At 46.0% G+C, this 20999-nt stretch overlaps 1 protein-coding gene across 2 annotated transcripts; it reads left to right on the top strand.

The window, feature by feature from the left end:
• Nucleotides 1-221: 221 nt before the first annotated feature.
• On the top strand, nt 222-10989 carry Amer2 (APC membrane recruitment protein 2). Of its 2 annotated transcripts, none has more exons than XM_052733050.1 (2): nt 222-2262; nt 2434-10989. In XM_052733050.1, the coding sequence occupies exons 1-2, from the start codon at nt 1284-1286 to the stop codon at nt 3300-3302; spliced, it is 1848 nt and encodes a 615-aa protein (XP_052589010.1). In that variant the 5' UTR covers nt 222-1283; the 3' UTR covers nt 3303-10989. The 2 variants fall into 2 exon arrangements, with proteins under 2 accessions (XP_052589010.1, XP_052589012.1); XM_052733052.1 differs by having other exon boundaries at nt 228-2055.
• The last annotated feature ends 10010 nt before the right edge of the window (nt 10990-20999 follow it).

The raw sequence follows: 20999 nt of genomic DNA, 5'->3' as shown, positions 1-20999 counted from the left end.
GGTCAACAACGGAATCTGCTTAATATAAGCAACACAGAAAATAAATACAAGAGAAGCAGGAAAAACTGGCGTTTGTATACATATGTAAATAGTATATATAATCAAACAATATTTAAGAACAGTGTTATTAATGTTCTTAATTAATTTAATTTTATAATGTTATAAAACATAACATTTTTCCAAACCCTTCCCTTTTTTGCTGATAAGCCCTTGATTAGGAAAAGTTACAATATTAGTCACCTTCAAAGATAGAACACAGGAAAGTACCCCAGACTGGGTTGTTCTCAGGAATGGAGTTTTCTTTGGCCCTGACCCCTGTCTGTTTTTTTCCTGTCCTATTGGGGAAGATGGCAAGTGGTTTATGGGGTGTTCATAGCGAGGGACAGGGTGGTCACAGCAGGGACAGACATACTTACCATACCCCTGAATGGAAGAGGAAAACAGAACCCAGGCCTCTAAGGCCCACTTGTAGAGGGACCAGAGCTTTCCAGGCGAAGTTCTCAGTCTGCTCAGGCTATTGTGACCAGCTGTAGGCTGGACAGTGACTTCTGTGACTTAAGCCCTATGTCACTGGAGTGTGGGATAAAAGCTTCATGGTTTCCCAAAGACCAGTGAACCCCCACCCCAGGGGACTGTTGCACTTTCGTTGCTGAGAGCTGCTAATTGCTATTTGATGGCTGTTGCTTCTGTAACAGGAATCAGATCCATATGATCCGAATGCCGCATCAACCCCAAAACACACTTAGCACAGGACCCGACACAGGCGTGGACGGATCGGTATGGTGCCTCCTGGGCTTGATGCCCACACGTTAAGACCTATGTGAAGGACCTGAGAGAGACTGGAGGCTGCGTGAATTCCGAGACAGATGATAAAGGAAACAGCCTTGTTCTTTTGGGGCGTGGGCGAGCATATGTTGATGTCTGAAATTGGGCTCCTAGGATAAGCCAGGCTAGAGCAGGAACCTGAGGTGGGTGAGAGTCGACGCCCTGGGATCCGAAGCCCATCATTGCGAATTTCATTTTTTTTTTTTCCTTTCAGCTCGAGTCTGTGACGAGGGCTCTTGCTACACAAAAACCTATGTGGCGCCCAGGGTATTATATAAACCCTTGGCAGGAGGGGAGATAGTCCGGTCTGTGCGCTTCGGCCGCCGCAGTCACAGCAGCCACGGCGCAGCAGCAGCAGCAGCAGCAGCGAGAGCCGCTCAGGTTGATTTAGAACGCGGGTGACAGTGGCCTGGCGCGAGCCTGCGGCTGACGACAGCGGCTGAGCCCGCTCGGTTTCCATGGAGACGGGCAGGAGCCGCGGCGGCGGCGGCGGCGGCGGCGCGGCTGTCAGCGAGCGCGGCGACGCGCGCGCGGGGGTCTGCAGGAGGCAGGAGCAGGCCGGGGCCCTCGCCGCAGACATGGACTCGCATTGTGAGTGCGCCGCGGAGACGCCCGCCGCAGAGCCGCCGTCGGGGAAGATCAATAAGGCTGCGTTCAAGTTATTCAAGAAGAGGAAATCGGGGGGGACCATGCCCAGCATTTTTGGGGTCAAAAACAAAGGGGATGGGAAGAGCGCGGGGCCGACGGGGATGGTGAGGAGCAGGACCCACGACGGACTAGCGGAGGTACTGGTGCTGGAGGGCAGCAAGAAGGAGGAGCCGCCCGGCGGGGGCGATCACGGCGGGGCCCGGCCGAACCCCGGGCCCCCCAAAGCCGCCGGGCCTGGTCTGGGCTCTCTGGCCAGCAGCTCGGTGGCCAAGTCCCACAGCTTCTTCTCCCTGCTGAAAAAGAACGGGCGATCCGAGACCGGCAAGGGGGACCCTGCCGAGGCGAGCAAGGCTGGCGGCAAACAAAAGAGGGGGCTGAAAGGGATCTTCAGCAGCATGCGCTGGCACCGGAGGGACAAGCGCGGCAAGGAGGAGGAGGAGAAGGCGGCGCGCGCGGCGGGCCCGGGCAGCCTAGTCCTGCCCGGCTCGCTCACCGCCAGCCTGGAGTGCGTCAAGGAGGAGCCGCCCCGAGCCGCGCGCCGCCCGGACAGCCCGGGCCAGGACGCCCCGCGACACGCAGCAGGTGAGCCCGAAGGGGGAGAGCAGGCGCCCGCGTCCGCCGAGCGCGCCCCGGCGCGGACCTGCCTCGAGGCCGCGAGCCCCGCCGGCCCTGGCGACCAGAGCGCCCGGGGAGAGGACGCCGAGGGGCACTGGCGCGCGGAGAAGCCCGGGGCAGCCCTCGAGTCGGGAGCCGGCGAGGTCCAGGCGGCCGAGGATGCGTCCAGGACAGGTGACGTTCCGATAAAGACCGTCCCCCTTGTCGACTCCGAAGGTGGCAGCGGCCGGGCGTCTGCCGTCCCTGACCCTTCCTCTGTTGATCCACCCTCAGACCCGTCGGCAGATCGTATTTGTTTGATGTTTTCTGACGTGACTTCACTGAAAAGCTTTGACTCTCTTACAGGCTGTGGAGATATTATTGCAGACCCAGAAGAAGAGGCAGGCCCCAGCTGTGACAAGCATGCCCCCGGGCCAGGCAAGGCAGTGCTCTCTAAAAAGAACACCAGCGTGGTGGCCTACCAAGGAGGAGGGGAGGAGATGGCCAGCCCGGATGAGGTGGACGACACCTATCTCCCGGAATTCTGGGACATGTTGTCCCAGACTGAGGACCAAGGACAAGGGCCCCAAGAGGGCGCAGCTAAGGCTGCCACTGCTTCGGACACCAAACTGGCCCCTGAGACCTCCAATGATGCCCGGTGTGGGGAAGTAGTCAAGGACGTGTCCTCTGTCAAGCGCAGGAGGCTCCACAGGATCCCCGTTGAGGCTCAGCAGAAGGACGAGTCAAAGCACCCAGAGAAGGAGCATCAAGAAGGTGTCCCTAACAGCGACGAGGGCTACTGGGACTCCACCACTCCTGGTCCAGAAGAAGATAGTGCCAGCAGCAGTAAGAAGGCAGTCATCCCCAGGGATAGCGACAGTGGCGATGCTCTCTATGATCTCTACACTGAACCCGAAGGAAGCCCAGCTGCCCTTCCTGCCACAGAGGACCCACCCTGCTTGTCCCGGCTAAAGCCCGTGTCTCCAGGCACCATCACCTGTACACTGAGAACACCAGGCAGCTTGCTGAAGGACTCTAAAATCCCCATTAGCATCAAGCATCTCTCCAACCTTCCATCCAGCCATCCTGTGGTGCACCAGCAACCAGCCAGGAGTGAGATGCCCAGAACAAAAATCCCCGTTTCCAAAGTGCTGGTCCGCAGGGTCAGCAACCGGGGTTTGGCTGGGACCACCATCAGGGCAGCAGCGTGCCATGACAGTGCCAAAAAGTTGTGAGGTCTCCAAGGCCAAGGAGGATGGATGTTCCGTGAGTTCAGGAATACAACTCTCCCCTGGAAACCACTGGAGAAAGTTTGCTTTCCCCAAAGCAAACCATTTAGGACCCACCCTTCTCCATATGGCCTAGAAGTCTTTGTTGGAGACAGGGACAGGACACCCTGGAAGGGGGATGTTACACCTGGAGTTCAGATAAGTTCCTGGGAATTCTTTTCTAGCACTTTTTTTTTCTTGTAACTTTTTAAAAAAATCTGTTTTTTTTTCTTCTTTTTTTCTTTAATTCATGGATCAGAAGTCGCCTTCCCTTGCTTTTGCAGAAAATAAAATGTAACCAAATCTAACAAATATATCACGCCAGGATATCCGGCTGTTCTAGAGTCAAGAGGGCCTTGAGGAATCACTAACAACAGAATTCTTGCCTCTCTTTCCAGGAAAAAACAAAACAAAACAAAAAAAGACCCTTTGCTTATCACTGTGTGGGAAACACCTGCAAAGCTTAAAGATCCAAATAGCTATGTGATGAGAAGAGGGACTGCTGGCTGGCCGAACCCCTCCCCCCAACGTCCAGTTGCCAGACGTACAAATAGGTAAAGATCTATCTCTACAAAAACAGCAAGGTTTTAGTTTGGCTGGTTCAGATCATTTGTCTGAGGAGAAATAAAAGGCTCATGATTAGTTTATGTGTTTTTTTTTGTTTGTGTATTTTTTGGGTCCACTCCTCCCCTCTTGGGGCAAAAATTAGGATCAGGGAAAGATCTCACTAAATGCTAATTACACAGTATTTTGTCATTTGTAAACTTCAACCTTCTTACATGTAGATAATGCATATTTTAACAGTTTGTCTCACGGTTAACATTTTACAACTTGTCAATGATATAGAATTTAGAGTCTGGTCTTATAGTTGGATATGATGACAAACCATTGTGGTTCTTTATGCACTGTAACCTGGGGCAGGGATGCTTTCGATTTATGAGGGATTTTACCTTGTTTATAAAAATGTTGAATCCAACCATTTCCCCAAGGTTAGGAAGTCCAAAATGAACATATCAAGAAATAATCGAAAAATACAAGTTTAAAGCTACTCCTTTTACTTTTGCTATATAAACCAATGCCTGAACAGGTGTATTCTTCACGTGACACTGCCAAACCTAAGTGTGTAAACATTCTACTAAATTACTTTCGAGAAATGGTTTGATTCGATATTTGCTTTCTAATATTTTAGCTGAAACTCTGATGCCTTGGCAGTTTGAACAATGCAGTTTGAAGGGGTTCCTTGAGTGCTGTCAGTGTCTGCTGACTAAAATCTGATGTCCTCTGGAGATGCAGTTAACTCAAAGGGCTGGAGCTTCTACCAGGGGTGCTGTGGCACATCGGGAGGATGGCACATATCCCAGTGGCCCTGCATGTGTGTGAATGATATGAGCACAGTATAATTTGAGTTCTAGAGAGATGATTAAGAAATGGTCTGCTATTTTGTGTTTTAAGATTTTAGTTATATTTTGTAAAAAAAAAAAAGAAGCTAAATATATGAAAATTTATTTTAATAGTGTGAAGGAAGCAAAAATAAGTGGGCATCAAGGGAAACTTGATAAGGCATAAAGGAACCTATTCCCATTTCCAATTTGTAGCGTTTCCCTTAGAAGATGGGGCAGAAGTCTGCTGTATCTTAGATTACTGACTTTTACTGTATTGTCTCAGGTCCTTGATGTTATCACAAAGCAATGCTTTAATTTTTAATTTCCTTGTATCTAGAGATGAGACCCTCCACGTACTCATCACCCTAAGCATTCTGGACTTTTTAATCAGATACTATACAAGCATCTCATGCATGCTCAGGAATTCATCTGGATAAAAATTAACAGAAAACATCTCAAAATAGTTGGGATTTGGCAATATTTTGAAAACCACTTCTGCCCTTGAGAAAAGACTTTAAATCTGATTAATATTGATAGACATATTTAGACCCAAAAATGCATTTGTTTTCCCCTAGAACCGGAGAGGACATACATTTTACTTCTAGCAGGAAAACAAAGGCACTTTTTCCTTGTGCTTTTCCCTGCAAAGATCCTATTTACCTTTGTAGGACTCCACGGCTGGGTTTTGTTTGCACTTGTGCAGCTGTGTAGGGAAGGTAGCATATGAAGACTGGGTTCAGACAGTGTCAGAGTAATGGCAGGTGGACGCACCAGAAGCCCCTCCTTCAAGCGTTCCCAGCTTGGAGGTTTATTTCTGCATTCACCCACTAAGCCATCCTCGCTTTATAAGGGAAGGAAAATTTTAGCAATATTTACCTTAATTTCCCCCTGGCAATTAACCAGTTACAAAAGACTTAAAATGTTTTATTTATAAAATTCTTTTCACCACACTTCCCCTCATCCTGATTTTTCTCTTTTATGCTGCACATTTAAGAACAGCACCTGTGCCAGTCCAGTCAAGGACTTGGCAGTGGACTGAATGCCCTTAGTTGTTAGCAGTCAGGACAGTGGTCAACCTTCTCCAAACACAGAAAGGGGATCAGAGTTGCTTTCTTGTGCCAAGGGTTACTTTGTCTTACTTGTGTTTGCAAGACATTTCTAGATTTCCATGCAACTGTCTATGAGTGTGTTATCTCATCGTCTTCTGAGAACTGGACAGGCTTCTTTGTGACTTTTTAGAGGAAGGTCAGACATGAGCAAGTGATGATTTCTTGGTATGTGCAGTTCTAAGGCCCATTGGGTTGACACCCTTTGGATAAAGAGCTGCCTGAGAGGAGAGAACAAACAGCCACGTCAACTCTTGGGCAGGAATTTGTCAGTTTAATGGTTCTGCACAAAGACAGCCTGTCTTTAATATCTACAACACACACACACACACACACACACACACACACACACACACACACACACACACACACACACACTCACTACTCATTTAGTCCTGCTTTGGTTCTGCTGGCAGTAACGGCTCTTATTCTCCTCCATCGTGGAGTGGGAGACATTTCATTTACTTCAGCATTTCAAATAATCACAAGAGGAAATAACGTTTTTATGATTTCACGTAATGACAACGCAATACAGATCATCAGGACTCCCTTGAGATTCATTTTTGCACGAAACTTATCTGCCCTGTTGACATGCAAACATCCATTCAGTGTTTAATCTGTGCAGACGACGTCTTGCCCAGCTTAGAGGGCTTACTCACTCATCTCAGTTCTTTTTCATTCATTGAAATTAATATGCAAAGTACCCTCTGCTGACTCAATTGTCAAGGTCAAAGGCTGTATCAGGTGTTAAGGTTTCTTTGACCAAACTTTCTACGAGTTTTCACTTTTTCCCTCTCTCCGATCTATCTGGGGAAGGTCTTTGCTAAGAGCATTATCTGAAGAGGTTGGCTCTTGTGGCTTTATCTCCCTTTGTTTTCATCATAGTTACCTCCTGCCCCGGGACAGTGAGAATAGGACACTCCCCGTGTTGTTGGTCTTCTGGACCATGTGAGCAAGTTTTGCTCCCTCGTTGCTCTTTGTGAATGTCTTCCTTGCACTGAAAATGTGCGACCTTGGCTCTCTGTGCTTGACCTCTACTGAGACGTAAGCCAGTCACCTACACTCTGCTTCCCTCACGAGTGCTAAAACATATGAACACAAGAGTTTTCCGGTCGCCTCTCCTTGTCTCCAGGACGGCCAGTTAGAAGGCTCTGCATGAGAATCCAAACACCTCAGCTAACCTTGGTCCTGTCCTTTCTCGGCCCACCAAGAAAGGACTCAATTATTCGTGTAAGCTCAGCCTTGGAAATTTTGATTCACTATGCAAAAACGAACCAGTGAGGGGTGAACAAGGTCTCAGCAGCGTGTCCCTCGTGTGGCAGAAGAGGACTGCTTAGGAGCACCTCAGGGTGCTTAGTGTGTGCTCACAGTGGTCATTGATTGTGTCACCTGCCCCTGCTCTCCAGCCTTCCAGTGGCTGTCAGTTCTAGAGTGCTTCTCTGGGCCTCCCACTCTGGTGATGGTTTGAAGGAAGCAGTTTGTTGCAACGATAGCCACTTAGAAAGGAAGGGATTGCTCCTCCTGCAGACAGACAAGCCTTGAAAAGGTGGTTTGGAATTGAACTAGGGAGAGGAGTTCTTCCTTGAGCGGAAAACAAGGAAGGTTAAGTGTCACAAATCCTCCAGCTGACAGACAGCAGCTTTTATGATATTGACTTGAACCCAATGCAACGCATATTTACAGGATAGTCGCTGTATCTAATACTTAACTGTGAAAATCCAGTTGGAGGCTTCCATGTTGCTGTGCTGTTATTGGATCTTTTTTTCAATTTTCTTTCAGACACTTTCATTTGACTCATCTCCCCTCTGCATGTTTTGCATTTGTGCGTATTGCTTATAGTTTGTATGTTGGCGCAGAGTGGTGGTAAACCAAGTCCCACAGATGCTTCTAGAACTTCTGACAGTGGCCAGCACTTGCTCAACTCTTCTGTGTGCCAGTCCTCCTGGGAGCACTACTGAATAACTCCACCTTCTTAACAGCCACATGAGGTGACACTGTCTCCCTGACAGGACTTTACTTCAGACTTTTTTGTTCCTTCTGACCCTTTCATTGCAGGCACACACCCCCCCGCCCCCCCACCTCTCTCTCCCTAGTCTCTGGGGCAGGGCTGTAACTGTTTAGTGTCCTGGTAACACCAGAGCTCAGAGCTGCTGAAGTCATTGACCTCCCTTTGTGTCTAACAGGAAAAGCTAACTCACATCCAAGCTGATGAGGTTGGCTTCGTGTCTAAGACATTGGTGCTTGGGTCACACACAAGGGAACCTGCAGTCCCCTGTTCCTCTGTGGTCCATAGGCAAACAATTGGCTTCCTTCTCTTTGGCACACCCTCTCCTTCCAGGGATTAACATGGAAAGTACCGACAGAAGTCTCTTCTGTTGTCATGGCAACACTTCTTCCCTGATAGGATTTTGGCCATTCCGGGCACGCTTCTTCACTCTCCTACCTTAAGCCTAGACTAGCCTTGTTTTGAGTATTCTGTGTTATTCTTATTGTAGTAAGAACATTCCACATGAAGTCTGCCCTCTCCAGTTTTACGTGTACAGTACAGCACACAGGACTATAGGCACACACGGCTTATAGCAGACTTCTAGAACTTATGCATACTGGAGTCATGGATATTTTATTGCTCACTGATCAGCCATGCCCCCTTCTCCAGCCCTGATAACCACCACTCTATTGTTTGATTCTAGGAGTTGGACTGTTTTAAATACCTCAGAGCAGTGGGATCTGGTAGATTTTGTGCTTTTGTGACTTGCTTATTTCACTGAGCATAATGTCTCCCAGGTACAATGTCCGCCTTGTCTTATGTTATGAGCTCTCCCTTTCTGGATGCCGATCCCATCGTGCTGCCTGTCTACTGCATCTTATGTTTTCAGTCACCTGTCGGCAGACATGATACTGTGTCTTGGCTACTGTGGGTAATGCCCCAGTGTACATGAGGACGGACATAGCTTTTCAAGATCCTGACCTCTCAAGCCTTTCAGATAAATACCCCAAAGTAGAATTGCTGGACCATACAGTAATTTTATTTTTAAGCCTTTGAGGACCTTTCCTCGCGCTGTGTTTCCCACAGCAGATGCATCATTTTACACCCCTAACATCAGTACCCGAGGGCCCAGTTTCTCCACCATCAACTAGTTGTCTGTTGTCTTCTTAAACGGGGAGCAGCTGAGTTATCCTTTGCCCTGGTCCAGCTCTGGATTCCAGATGCAAGTACCTGTGATCACAAGCCACCCATCCTGTTTCCTCAGTGGCCCTGGAATCTTATCTACATTTTCCGATTCATTAATTCACTCAAGTGGCATTTACCTAGCACATCTTATCATTTTATGGTTAATTCTACTGACTTCCGTAGGCTGGGTTTCCTGGATTGTCAGAAATGGGACTTCCTACTTTGTTTTACGCCATTATCTTGATAGCTCACAAGAACCATGTAAGGCTTCTCTGGACTCCATTTTCTGGAAGAAACTGATTCTTAGAAGTTTGAAGATCCTTGAGGCTTGAGTCACATTTGGAGTAACAGGGACAGCATTTGAAATTGACCCCACAGCCCAGGCTTTAATTGGAGACTTTTTTTGGCCATCACACATCCTTTGAATTACTCATTTTAAGTGAGAAACTGATGGATGTTCTCAACTATAAGAATCAAACTCCATTTTTATGATGGCAGTTGTTATTTAAATGATTCTTTCAAAAACTGAACTTGGTTTTTAAATAGCCATTGATGGCCTTCATAAAAATCTATGTTAACAAGTCTAAAAGGTTGATTCAGGGACAAGCAAGCTTTTTCCTATCTAGGACAGTTAAAATTGGAGGTCGTAGCCCCCATTTATTTAGATTGTACTTATGGGCTATAAACTCTTATCTCTGTTTTGTGAATAACATAGCCAGAAAAGCAATTTCAGTGGGGAATCCATTAGGCCTTGACCTTGTTCCTTTATCTCTGATCCCAGAGAGATGCCTTTCTCAGTATGTAGGGAAAATCAGTTTGAAATTGCATCAATATCACAACTAACACGATTATTTTACTCATACACAATGTTACCTACCTTTGGTCCTCTTTCCCTGTGACTCAGTGTCATGGGACATGGTGGGAGAATCAATGCTGGCCCTTCTTACCCTGTTGAATGGTAAGCTAGGAGGAGTCAGGAGGTGTATTTAATAATTAACTCTCTGACCTATATGAGACCTATAGATGCAGTCGTGGTGCCTGGTTCTTTGAGATGCATCCAGTTTTCCCGGACATCTTCAAATCTGAGTCATTTAACAAAGTAAAGTAGAAATGCTAGAACACGTGTGGTCCAGTAGCATAGGGGCATGGAGGGTAAACACAGCATCCCTGTGTACAATGTGCACAGTGCTGGTACCTGTGCCACTGCTGCAGTAGCCAGGTGGAATTAATGAATGCTCTTCACTGCCTAGTAAAGAACGACTGAGCATTTTCATTGCTTCCAGAGTAAATTCAGCAGGGCTGATCTGATGGATAGTGGTGCATTTAAGAAGAATATCAGTGAAAGTGACTCTGAGGATAAAGCCCTGTGGTTTTCATTTGTCCTCAGTGGCCCAGCAGGCCCCTGATTCCCATGCAGCCTCCCAGTGTGGTATAAGGAAGTGCAGGCTGTTTGCTAGCAATGGCTAAGAAAACCCAAGCAGAAACTCCTGGCAGGAGAGCCTCTGAGGACAGGGCTTGGCTGCATCACTTTTGTGCACAGGAGGAAAATTGCTGGTAATTGGTAGGTTTATATATATTATTTTTATAATAGAATGTTAATCCTCTGAAAAACATCAAAAAGTTAGTCTCCTAGAAAGAACTCTATGCTTTCCAAACCTACTTCAAAGAAGGGTTCTAAACACCAGTAGGGTCCTTTACCCTTCACTACTCCAATGGTCTAATGGGATAGATGAATCAATGTTTATATTTTTAAACCTGTAAATATTTTTATTTTGAATATTTTGTATATTTGTTGATATAATTCCATTTTGTGCATATGTACTATTGTGCATGTTGCTGGTTTTGATAGTCACTCTTTTAACAAATGTAAACAGGTTGGACTAACCGGCTCTCTGCTTTCATTCATCTTACACTGAAAATACAATGTTGCCATTTTAACTGCTGTGTTTAAATTCCGTCAATAAATTCTGTTGCTCCTTTGCAGTTAAAGCAAATTCTGTTGGCTGTTATTTTTCCAGGATCAGTTTTTTTTTGTTTTTGTTTTCCCCCTAGACTTTTAAATTTTGGGGACGTATACTAATGACAGTGAGGAATGTGTGTGCGTGTGCACGAGGGCATGTGAGTGAAAGGTGTGTGTGATGTGTGCATGTGTGTGTATGTCCCTGATGTATCTCTGTGTGTGTGTGTGTGATATGCCTGTGATATGTGTGGTGATGTGTGATTCACATATGTGAGATGTGTGCTTTGTGTGTGTGAGTGTGTAATGTGTGATCTGTATGTGTGACTGCAGTGTAAACACCTAAATGGGAGACCCCTGTTTCTTCCCACACATTGTAAACAACTGAAAATTGGTTGCTTCTGGCAGCTGCCTTTTGAAAACATGCTTGTTATCCTGTCCTGATTCCCCAACCCTTTGTTAGGGAACTCTCCCTGCCTGTAATCCCCTGTGAGACCAGCTAATCTGTCTGACTCTTAGGGAAGAGTCAAAATAAGGTCACACGTGTCTTTCCAGAGTTGTTTTCTGTGTACTTTGTGTTTGGTGGCAGATTTTTCCGTTCCTGTATATTACAGATTCAAGTTCACAGAAGCTGTGTGAAGAAAAATGAAGTTGTAGCGTTTTGTGTTTGAAAAATAAGAATGGGAGGCCATGTATGTTTTGAAGTATACCTCCTTTAAAACGGGCTTGTTTGTACCATGGATGCTTATAATTTTCTTTTTTCCTTTTTTTTTTTTGAGACAGGGTTTCTCTGTGTAGCTTTGGTGCCTGTCCTGGATCTCACTCTGTAGCCCAGGCTGGCCTCGAACTCACAGAGATCCACCTGGCTCTGCCTCCCAAGTGCTGGGATTAAAGGCGTGCGCCGCCGCTGCCGCTGCCGCTGCCGCCGCCGCCGCCGCCGCCACCACCACCACCACCAGGCATAATTTTCTTAAATGACAAGAAAAGTTAATGTTTGTCTGCAGAACATAACTCAGAAATCATTTCAAAGGAGAATCTGATTAGTCACAGTAAATATACAACAGGAGAGCAATAATGGTGGATGGCAGGTTTGCAAACATCCCTTCTCTTCCTTCAGGCCCTCCCTTTCCTCTCTGCCCATTGTCTTCCATTCTCATCTTTTTCCTAGAAGTAATTTGGAAGGCACGTCCCTTCAGTAAGGCAGTGAGGAACTAGAGCTAAGACCAGACTTTCAAGCTTAGTGTAGCAGGCTTTCCTGGACCACCAACCAGCTCCCAAATCAAGACACAGAGACTTATCATCAATTACAAATGTTCGACCTTATCTTAGGCCTGTCCCACTAGCTCTTATAACTTAATTTAACCTGTTTCTCTTCATCTACATTTTTGCCTTGGGGCTTTTTACCTTTCTTTCATTCTGTATGTTCTACTTTTCCTGCTTCTTCCGTGTCTGGCCAGCTGGGAAAAAAGAGGGAAAATCTCGCTCTCTTTCTCCCTTATTCTCTTCTCTCCTCTCTGGAGCCCAGATTCCTCCTATTTACTCTCTCTGCCCACCAGTCCCGCCTATTTCTCTACTGCCTAACTATGGGTCGTTCAACTTTTAATATTAGACCAATCAGGTGCCTTAGGCAGGCAAGGTAAAATACCAACACATCTTTACATAGTTAAATACATGCAGCATAAACAAATGCAACACACCTTTATGTAGTTAAAGTAATATATCACAACATGTCAGAGCATGCAGAAGACAGATTCAGTCTGGGCCCATTAACTCACATTTGTCGTCCTGGCACTCAGGATGCTGAGACAGGAGGATTACCAGAGTTCAAGGCCAGTCTGGTAGACCAGCTAGAAAAAGAATAACAGAGTAAACTTGCAGGCATATAAATAAGAAGTACAGTGGAGGGAACCAAGAGATGGCTCAGTGGTTAGAAGCTCTTGATGCTGTTGCAGAAGACCTGGGTTCAGTTCCCAGCATCCACACCAGGCAACTCACAACTGCCTTTAACTCAAGCTCTGGGGGAATCCAGTACCCTCTTCAGAACTTGGTGGGTACCTGCATGCATGTGCTGTACATACATTCAAGCATACACACAGAGACATACATTAAAATGAATAAAAGTTTTAAAGAAGTACTGTTATAACGTCTGAAAATAATAAAACAAAGCAGAGCTACTTTAAAGTAGTCAACTATGACAAAACTAGTTCTTTTGTAAACCATCTAACAACACTGATTAAGAAAAGAGAGTGGCTGGAAAGACGTCTCACTGGTTAAGAGCACTGACTTCTAAAGGACCTGAACTCAATACCTAGCACCCACATGGCAGCTCATTGCAGCCTGTAACTCCAATCTGACACCCTCTTCTGGTTTTGAAGACACAAGCATGGTCATGGTACACAGACATACATGAAGGCAAAACACCCATAAAATAAGAATAAATCAATCTTTGAAAAGAAATTTTATCATAAATTATTTTTAATTGAAAATAATTCATTATATAGTATATTCTGATCACTCTTTGCCCTCCCTCAACTCCTCCCAGATCCTCCACACCCTTTCTCTCTCTCTCTCTCTCTTTAGAAAACAAACAGGCAAAGAAAAAAAAAACATAAAAAGGGACAAAGAAGTCGGATGGTGGTGGCACATGCCTTTACTCCCAGCACTTGGGAGGCAGAGGCAGGTGGATCTCTGTGAGTTCGAGGCCAGCCTGGTCTACAAAGCAAGTTCCAGGAAAAGACACAAAGCTACACAGAGAAACCCTGTCTCAAAAAGAACCAAAAAGAGAGAGAGAGAGAGAGAGAGAGAGAGAGAGAGAGAGAAAGAGAGAGAGAAACACAAGAAGCACACAACACAAAACAAAACCCATAAAAACACACTCAGAAACCATACTATACAAGCAAAGGGCCAGTAAAACAAAACAAAAATGATCAAACAAATCAGGAGAGAAAAACTCTACAAAACTACCGTTGAGGTTTTTTTTTGTACTGGCCATTTGCTGCAGGACATAGGACCCACTCCTAGTGTGGGTAATATGCCCAGTGAGAAGCCATTGGAGAAAACTAGTTTTTCATTTGCAAATGCCTATCAGCTGGAGAGAGCTTCTGGGCTAGGGACGGGGTGGGGGGAGGGTGGGGGGGGGGGGGTGGGGGAGGTGGGGGGGCCTTGTGTCCACTGCCACTCTCCCTTCTAAGACCCGTGCAGGTCCTGTGCATGCTGCCACAGTCTCTGTGAGTTCATATGTAAATCAGTCTTGGGAAAAAAATTTTTTTAAAGAAAAAGAGGAAAGATGAAAATCAGAATGAGATGGTTGTGGGGAGATAAAGAATAATGGAAATTGGTCGTAGTTATGCAAATGGTTTTAAAAATAAGTGTAGATAAAAATTCTAAATGCGCACAATTGTATACACGCACACATAAAGCTGGACATGATGGTACATGTCTGTAATCCCCGTGCTCCTGTGGTGAAGTGGGAGATGGAGCCTGGGGAATGCCTGAAGGCCGGAGAGCCAGTTACCTTACACAAACTAGTATAAACAACAAGAGTCTCAACAGGGAAGTAAGGGCTGATGCCCAACGTGTGTCACTGTGGCAGGACACACACGTGTGTCTGTGGCAGAAGTGTGTGCCCCTTCTCTCTCTCTCTCTCTCTCTCTCTCTCTCCTCTCTCTCTCTCTCACACACACACACACACACACACACACACACACAAGATTTAAAAGGAAAAGAAAAAATGGAACCGAATTTGTTTGTAAAGCTAACACTGGATCATAACCAGGTTGGGCTTAATTCCAGAAATGTAAAGATGGCTTTCCATTTTAGAAACCTGTTAGAATTCGCCGTTTAAAGAGGCAGGAGGGGAACAGTGGTGGGTTTAAGCAGTGGTCACTGCCGGGAGGCCGCACTTTTTTCCCTTAGCAGCGCCCTTGGCTGCCTCGCTCTTCCTGTGCTCCCACAGCAGCACGCTCTCAGGACAGTAAGTCGCTTTAAAGTTTAAATGCTTTGCCTCAGAACAACTTTAAAATAACAGTTGCTTCTATTTCGTCTGAATCTAAAATGTTATGCCATTCTTTAGCATAAAGAAAGGAAAAATACTGTCAATTAGGATTGTAAGATACCATTGATTAAAAGTCACCCGATTCTGAAGACAGAATTGTGAAATGGGTGACTTAGAAGGATGCATTTCTTCAAAACAGCATGTGTGTGTGTGTGTGTGTGTGTGTGTGTGTGTGTGTGTGTGTGTGTATACGTGTTTGCATGTGTGGATGCACATGTATGTGGAAGTGTACATGCAGCCTAGAGGACAACCTGGAGTGTCATTCCTTGTTCGCTGTGTACCTTTTTGTTTGTTTTCAGACAGGTATCTCATTGGCCAAGAGATTGCCAAGCTGGCCAGTGAGCCCCAGGGATCTGCTTGTCTCCACCTTCCCAGCACCAGGATTACAAGTGTGTGCCCCATGTCTAGCCTTTCTTTTCTTTTCTTTTCCTCTGTTTTAAATGTGGGTTCTTGAAGAAATGCATTTTAAATGTGGGCTCTTCCTTTTAAAATGTGGGATTGAACTGAAGTCCTCATGTTTATAAGGCCAGCCCATTACTGACTGAACTATTTTCCTAGCCCCATTTGTTTAATTGGAATATTCTTCCGTATCTGGAGAGTAAAAGTTTCTGTGGGGGAAAGATAGTTATTTATACATACTAAGTGGTCAGACATTTGGAACAGCTTAAATTTAGTTCATTCAAATCTTCAGGAAAATTGTCATCTACTCATACAGCATTGCACACTTGTCAGGACACAGGAAGAAACAAGAGCATACACATGGTTATTTTACATGCTTCTCACTTGCAAGCAAACGGTCTGCATGCTGGACACCTTGCCTTCCCAACTTGGCAGGCAAGCTTATAGTGAACACCGTGTCATCTTCCTCTGTCAGCTGCTGGTACCTCAGTATTTCCCAGAAGAGCCCAGTTTCTCATAGTCCCAAGTCTTGTGCCCTTTCCCTGATGCTGACGTATTTTTAAGCAGCTCCCAGCTCTTGATCTGGCCCTGGTGTCACACCTTGCTCTCTCAGCCTCTCAGGTATGCTGGAGGCCCAACATGTTGACCATGCCCACCTTTATGTGCCTTTCTATGGGACCCAAGGGGATTTCTGCTTTTCTATAGTGGGCGTACAGTCCTATTGGCCAGCAAGTACAAGCCCAATGTTTGGTTCAAGAACAAACTGGCCTTCTGATAGTGGCATTTGCCGGCCTGTAGATCTTTAAATGATGACAAAAGGTCTGTGTGCTCCCGGCTTAGGGGCTGGTACATTTTAATTGATCATTTTGTTTCATATTACCGTTACAGCTTTATCAGCCTTTTTATCTTATGGTTATAAACTGATACTCTCTTAGGGATTTGGGCAGAATAAAGTCTGATCTTTATTTCTTCTTTCTGAGAGAGAACCTGAAAGCTTTTGGAACTTCTCAGGAGCATCTGCCTGCTTCCTGGTGTGCCCTGAGGCCACACTGAGTTCACGAGTGACCATTTAGGATAAAGCTGGTTATGCCAGAAAGGGTGGAGCTTTGAGCCAAATGTCATCAGCTTGACCTCTTGACCTCCGAATGCCAGGGAAGGAAAGAATTGATGCAGATTGAGTTCAATGTCTCCCAAAGGCCCTTGTGTTAGGTATGGGCCCCAGCCATGATGCCACGGCTAGGTGGTGGAGCCTTTAGTAGGTAGGAGATGGTGGGAAGACATGTGGTCACCGGGAGGCATGCCTTTGGGGGATATTGGGACTGGACTCCTGTTTGCCTTTATGTCAGTTCCTCAGCCATGCCTGGGAACTTCCTGCATGTCTGGGAAGGGAACACCTGGATCTGCCTGCAGGGCTGGGAAGGGAGCACCTGGAACTTCCTGCAGGGATGGGAAGGGAGCACCTGGAACTTCCTGCAGGACTGGGAAGGGAGCACCTGGAACTTCCTGCAGGGATGGGAAGAGAAACCCAGCTGCCTATAGGGCTGGGAAGGGCAAGCAGGGTGACACAGCGCTTGAAAACCTTCTTCTGCCTCAAGCCAGAACAGGGAGCAGGGAGGTGGGGCTGATGGTGGAGTCTGTGTTGGAAACATCTAAGGAAGAGGGTCTTTGCAGCCTGCATTGAGGTGGAGATAAGGGACCTCACCTGAGTCTCTGACTTCATGTATATGGACCGCACTCTGGACCACACTCTGCACCACACTCTGCTGGTGTGTGGGCTGGTACTCTGAAACATCTGAGAAATGCAGAGCCAAGAGTCTCCACTGTAAAAGTTCAGCATCAAAGCGTCCAACTGAATTCAAAACCCATTTGCCCTCACCATAAGAACTGCCACGAAGGAGGAGAGAGCAGAGCTGCTTGATTCTTTAAACCTAATTTCAACTGTTATAAATGTTTGAAAGGTTTGCAAAGTGGTTTTCAGTATCTTATCACCCACTTGTGTGAACATGTTTTCTCCTCAAACTTTATAGGTAGGCCACATTAAACTCTTCCTGGGAACTTCCTATTTTGTTCTTCATTTTGGGATTTTCTTTGTTTTGAGACAGTGTCATTCTATAGTCCAGGCTGATCTCAAACTCACCACAATCCTCTTACCTCACCTTCCAAGTGCTAGGGTTATGGTTGTTAGCCACAACGCCTGTCTGGTATCTGTTCTTCCTAAATTACATGACACAATTTAAAGAACATACAACACCACTTGCTAAACCACATGTCCACAGACCACAACACAATTACTTTTTAAAAAATAAAAAAGAAATGACCAACTACATGACAGCGGCCTCATTATAAGATTATAATGGAACTGAAAAGGCCCTGTTGTCATAGTGCTTAGAACACTGTGGCAAAGTGCGTGTGGTGGCGATGGTGGACACAGACTTGCCAAACTGCCCACTACAAGCACACTGCACACAACCGTGGATAGTACATGCTACTCGACAAGGACAACTGTGACTGTAACTGGTTTGTGTGTTTGCTGCACACACTTTTTGTTGTGTTTCAGAACTCTCACCTTCTCCCCCTGAAAAATAAAGCTTCCTGCAGACAGGAGACAGCATCTTTACCAATGTCTTGATTACACTGAGAGTCTCCACCGAGTAACCCACCGAGTCCACTTGAGACACTGGTTTGGGGAGACATCCTTCTGTGTCTTCTGTGAGGGGTATTTGGGGGAAGGGCCCTATGCTTGCTGGTGTTGCGTACTGACAGTGATGTAACTGGAAATGGCCATTCACTCTCTAATCTTGCAGTGGGAGTCTGACACGGAGGTAAACCTGGTGAGCAGGGCTGGGAAGGGCAAAGAGGTTCTGGACATCAAAGTCCAGTGCTCAAGCTCTCACGCTTCCTAGAGCTGGCACCATTCTTGGAGTTGCTGCCTGTTTGAACCAATGAATAAAGTGATCTCATACCATCTTACAGCTGTCAGAATGACTAAGATCAAAAACACTGATGACAGCTTATGTTGGAGAGGATGTGGAGCAAGGGGAACACTCCTCCACTGCTGGTGGGAGTGCAAACTGGTACAGCCACTTTGGAAATCAGGATCTCGGTTTCTCAGAAAATTGGGAATCAATCTTCCTCAAGACCCAACTACACCACTCTTGGGCAAATACCCAAGGAATGCTCAATCATACAAGGACATATACTCAACTATGTTCATAGCAGCATTATTCGTAATAGCCAGAACCTGGAAACAACCTAGATGCCCTTCAGCTGAAGAATGGATGAAGATAATGTGGCACATATACTATTACTCATCTGTTAAAAACAATGATATCATGAAATTTGCAGGCAAATGGATGGAACTAGAAGATATCATCCTGAGTGAGGTAACTCAGACTCAGAAGGACAAACATGGTATGTACTCACTTATAAGTGGATACTAGATATAAAGCAAAGGATAACCAAACTACAACCCACACCTCCAGAGAAGCTAGCTAACAAAGAAGACCTTAAGAGGGATGCATAGAAGGCCCAGCGAAGGAGAAATAGATGAGATTCACATGAGCAAACTAGGAGTGAGGGGGGTAATAGAGAGCAAGGGATGGGGGGTGAAAACATAGGGAAACAGGAGGTTTGAGCTGGAACAGGGACAGAGTGGGAGAGGAAGGAAAGAGATACCATGATAAATGAAGACATCATGGGAACAGGGAGAAACAGGGTGCTAGGGAAGTTCCCAGGAACTGTCTGTCATCAAAGAGCCTTCATCCAGTACCTGATGGAAGCAGATGCAGAGATCCACAGCCAGGCACCAGACCAAGCTCCATCCAATCAATGAGAGAGAGGAGGGATTTGATGAGCAAGGAACATCAAGATCATGATGGGAAAACGTACAGAGACAGCCAGCCAAACTAGTGGAAACTCATGAACTGTAGATCAATAGCAGTGGAGCCCCCATGGGACTGGATTAGGCCCTCTGGATAGTCAAAACAGTTGTTTAGCTTAAACTGTTTAGGGGACCCCCAGGCAGTAGGATCGGGATCCGTCCCTGGTGCATGAGCGGGCTTTTTGGAGCCTAGTGCCTATGGTGGGACACCTTGAGCAGCCTTGGTTTAGGGAGGAGGACCTTGGACCTTCCTCAACTGAATGAACCAGGCTCTGCTGAGTTCCACAGGAGACCTTGCCTTGGAGGAGATGGAAATGGGGGGTGAGCTGGGGAGGAAGGCTGGGGGGTGGGAGGAGGGAGGAGGGAGGAGAAGGGGATCTGTGGTTGGTACATAAAAGGAATAGAAAATTTCTTAATAATAAAAATAAAAAATAGAAAAAAAAGTGATCTCAGGGTTGAGGAGATGGTTGTGTTTGTGTGTGGGTTCTTTCCCAGCACACACAGGGTGGCTCACAACCATCTGTAATTCTGGTTCCATGGGATCTCAAGACCTCTTTTGGCCTCTAAGAGCACCAGGCACACACATAGTGCATAGATATTCGTGCAGGTAAAACATCCTTACAACACACAATAAAATTAAATCTTTTTTTTAAAAAGAAAGAAAGAAAAGGTGATATAATGTGTGCTTTCCAGTACTTGTACAAACCTTCTTTCCTGAGGCCCTTGGGACATTAGCATGTGAAACTCGGTTCTTGAGCTTTGGTCTCTGAATTTTGTCTACAGATATGATACTCACTGTTGATTGCCAACAGGATCTGAAATCACCCAGGAGACACACTTCCAGGCACACTTGTGAAGGATTATACAGATTAAATAAACCTCTGCTCACATGTGTGAGGAATTGTCTGGATTGGGTTAAATGAAGTGAGAAGACCCACCCCAGTGGTGGGCAGCACTATTCCCTAGCTCAGGTCCTAGTCTACACACAAAGAAAACTAGCTGAGCACCCGTGGACAGAGGTTCTCTGCAGCCCGACTGTGGTTCCAATGTGCCCGGCTCTCTCATACTCCTGCTGCCAGGACTTCTGGGTCATGATGTACTGTACTCCAAGAACTATAACCTAAATAATTAAACCGGTTTCCCTGAAACTGTCTTTGTCAGGAGAAAGTAACTACCACAAGCCTGTGGTTACACAGCCAATTGATGTTTACAACCCTTTATCAGGCAAAGTGTTAGGGTTTACATTGGAAATGTGCCTCCAATCAGGGTGGGTCCTTGGGGGTCCATTGTCTGACTACTTCCTGTCTTGCTTTTACATTTTGGTTTGCTCTAATGGGAGTAGCCTCCATCACACACCCCTGTGGTCACAAATTGAGCTGTTTTACTGTGATGAACTGAAAAGAAACCTCTGAAACCATGGACCCCAATAAATGCTTCTTCCTGTAAACTGTGTATGACAAGAAATTCGATTGCACTGAGGCAAAAGCTAACCTAAGAGGTTAGAAAGTTGGAAACCTCACTTACGCTCTTTTATAGCTATGCCTCGGGCTGAGATGAAGGAGCTTCAGGGAGGGGGTTACTTAATAAAATCAGGAAACCTCTTCCATGTAGACTTGATATGGGATATGGGTCCACAAACCCTAGAAAGACAGCTTTTCTGTGTCAACAGCTGGGTGGTAGTTTCTGATTTGGAAGCTTTCTCCCTGGACAGACG

Source organism: Peromyscus californicus, unplaced genomic scaffold (genome assembly GCF_007827085.1).
Source record: "Peromyscus californicus insignis strain IS unplaced genomic scaffold, ASM782708v3 Scaffold_12__1_contigs__length_115047231, whole genome shotgun sequence".
Taxonomy (NCBI): Eukaryota; Metazoa; Chordata; class Mammalia; order Rodentia; family Cricetidae; genus Peromyscus; species Peromyscus californicus.
Note: the sequence above shows the minus strand (reverse complement) of the source record. Positions and strands in the feature narration are given on the sequence as shown.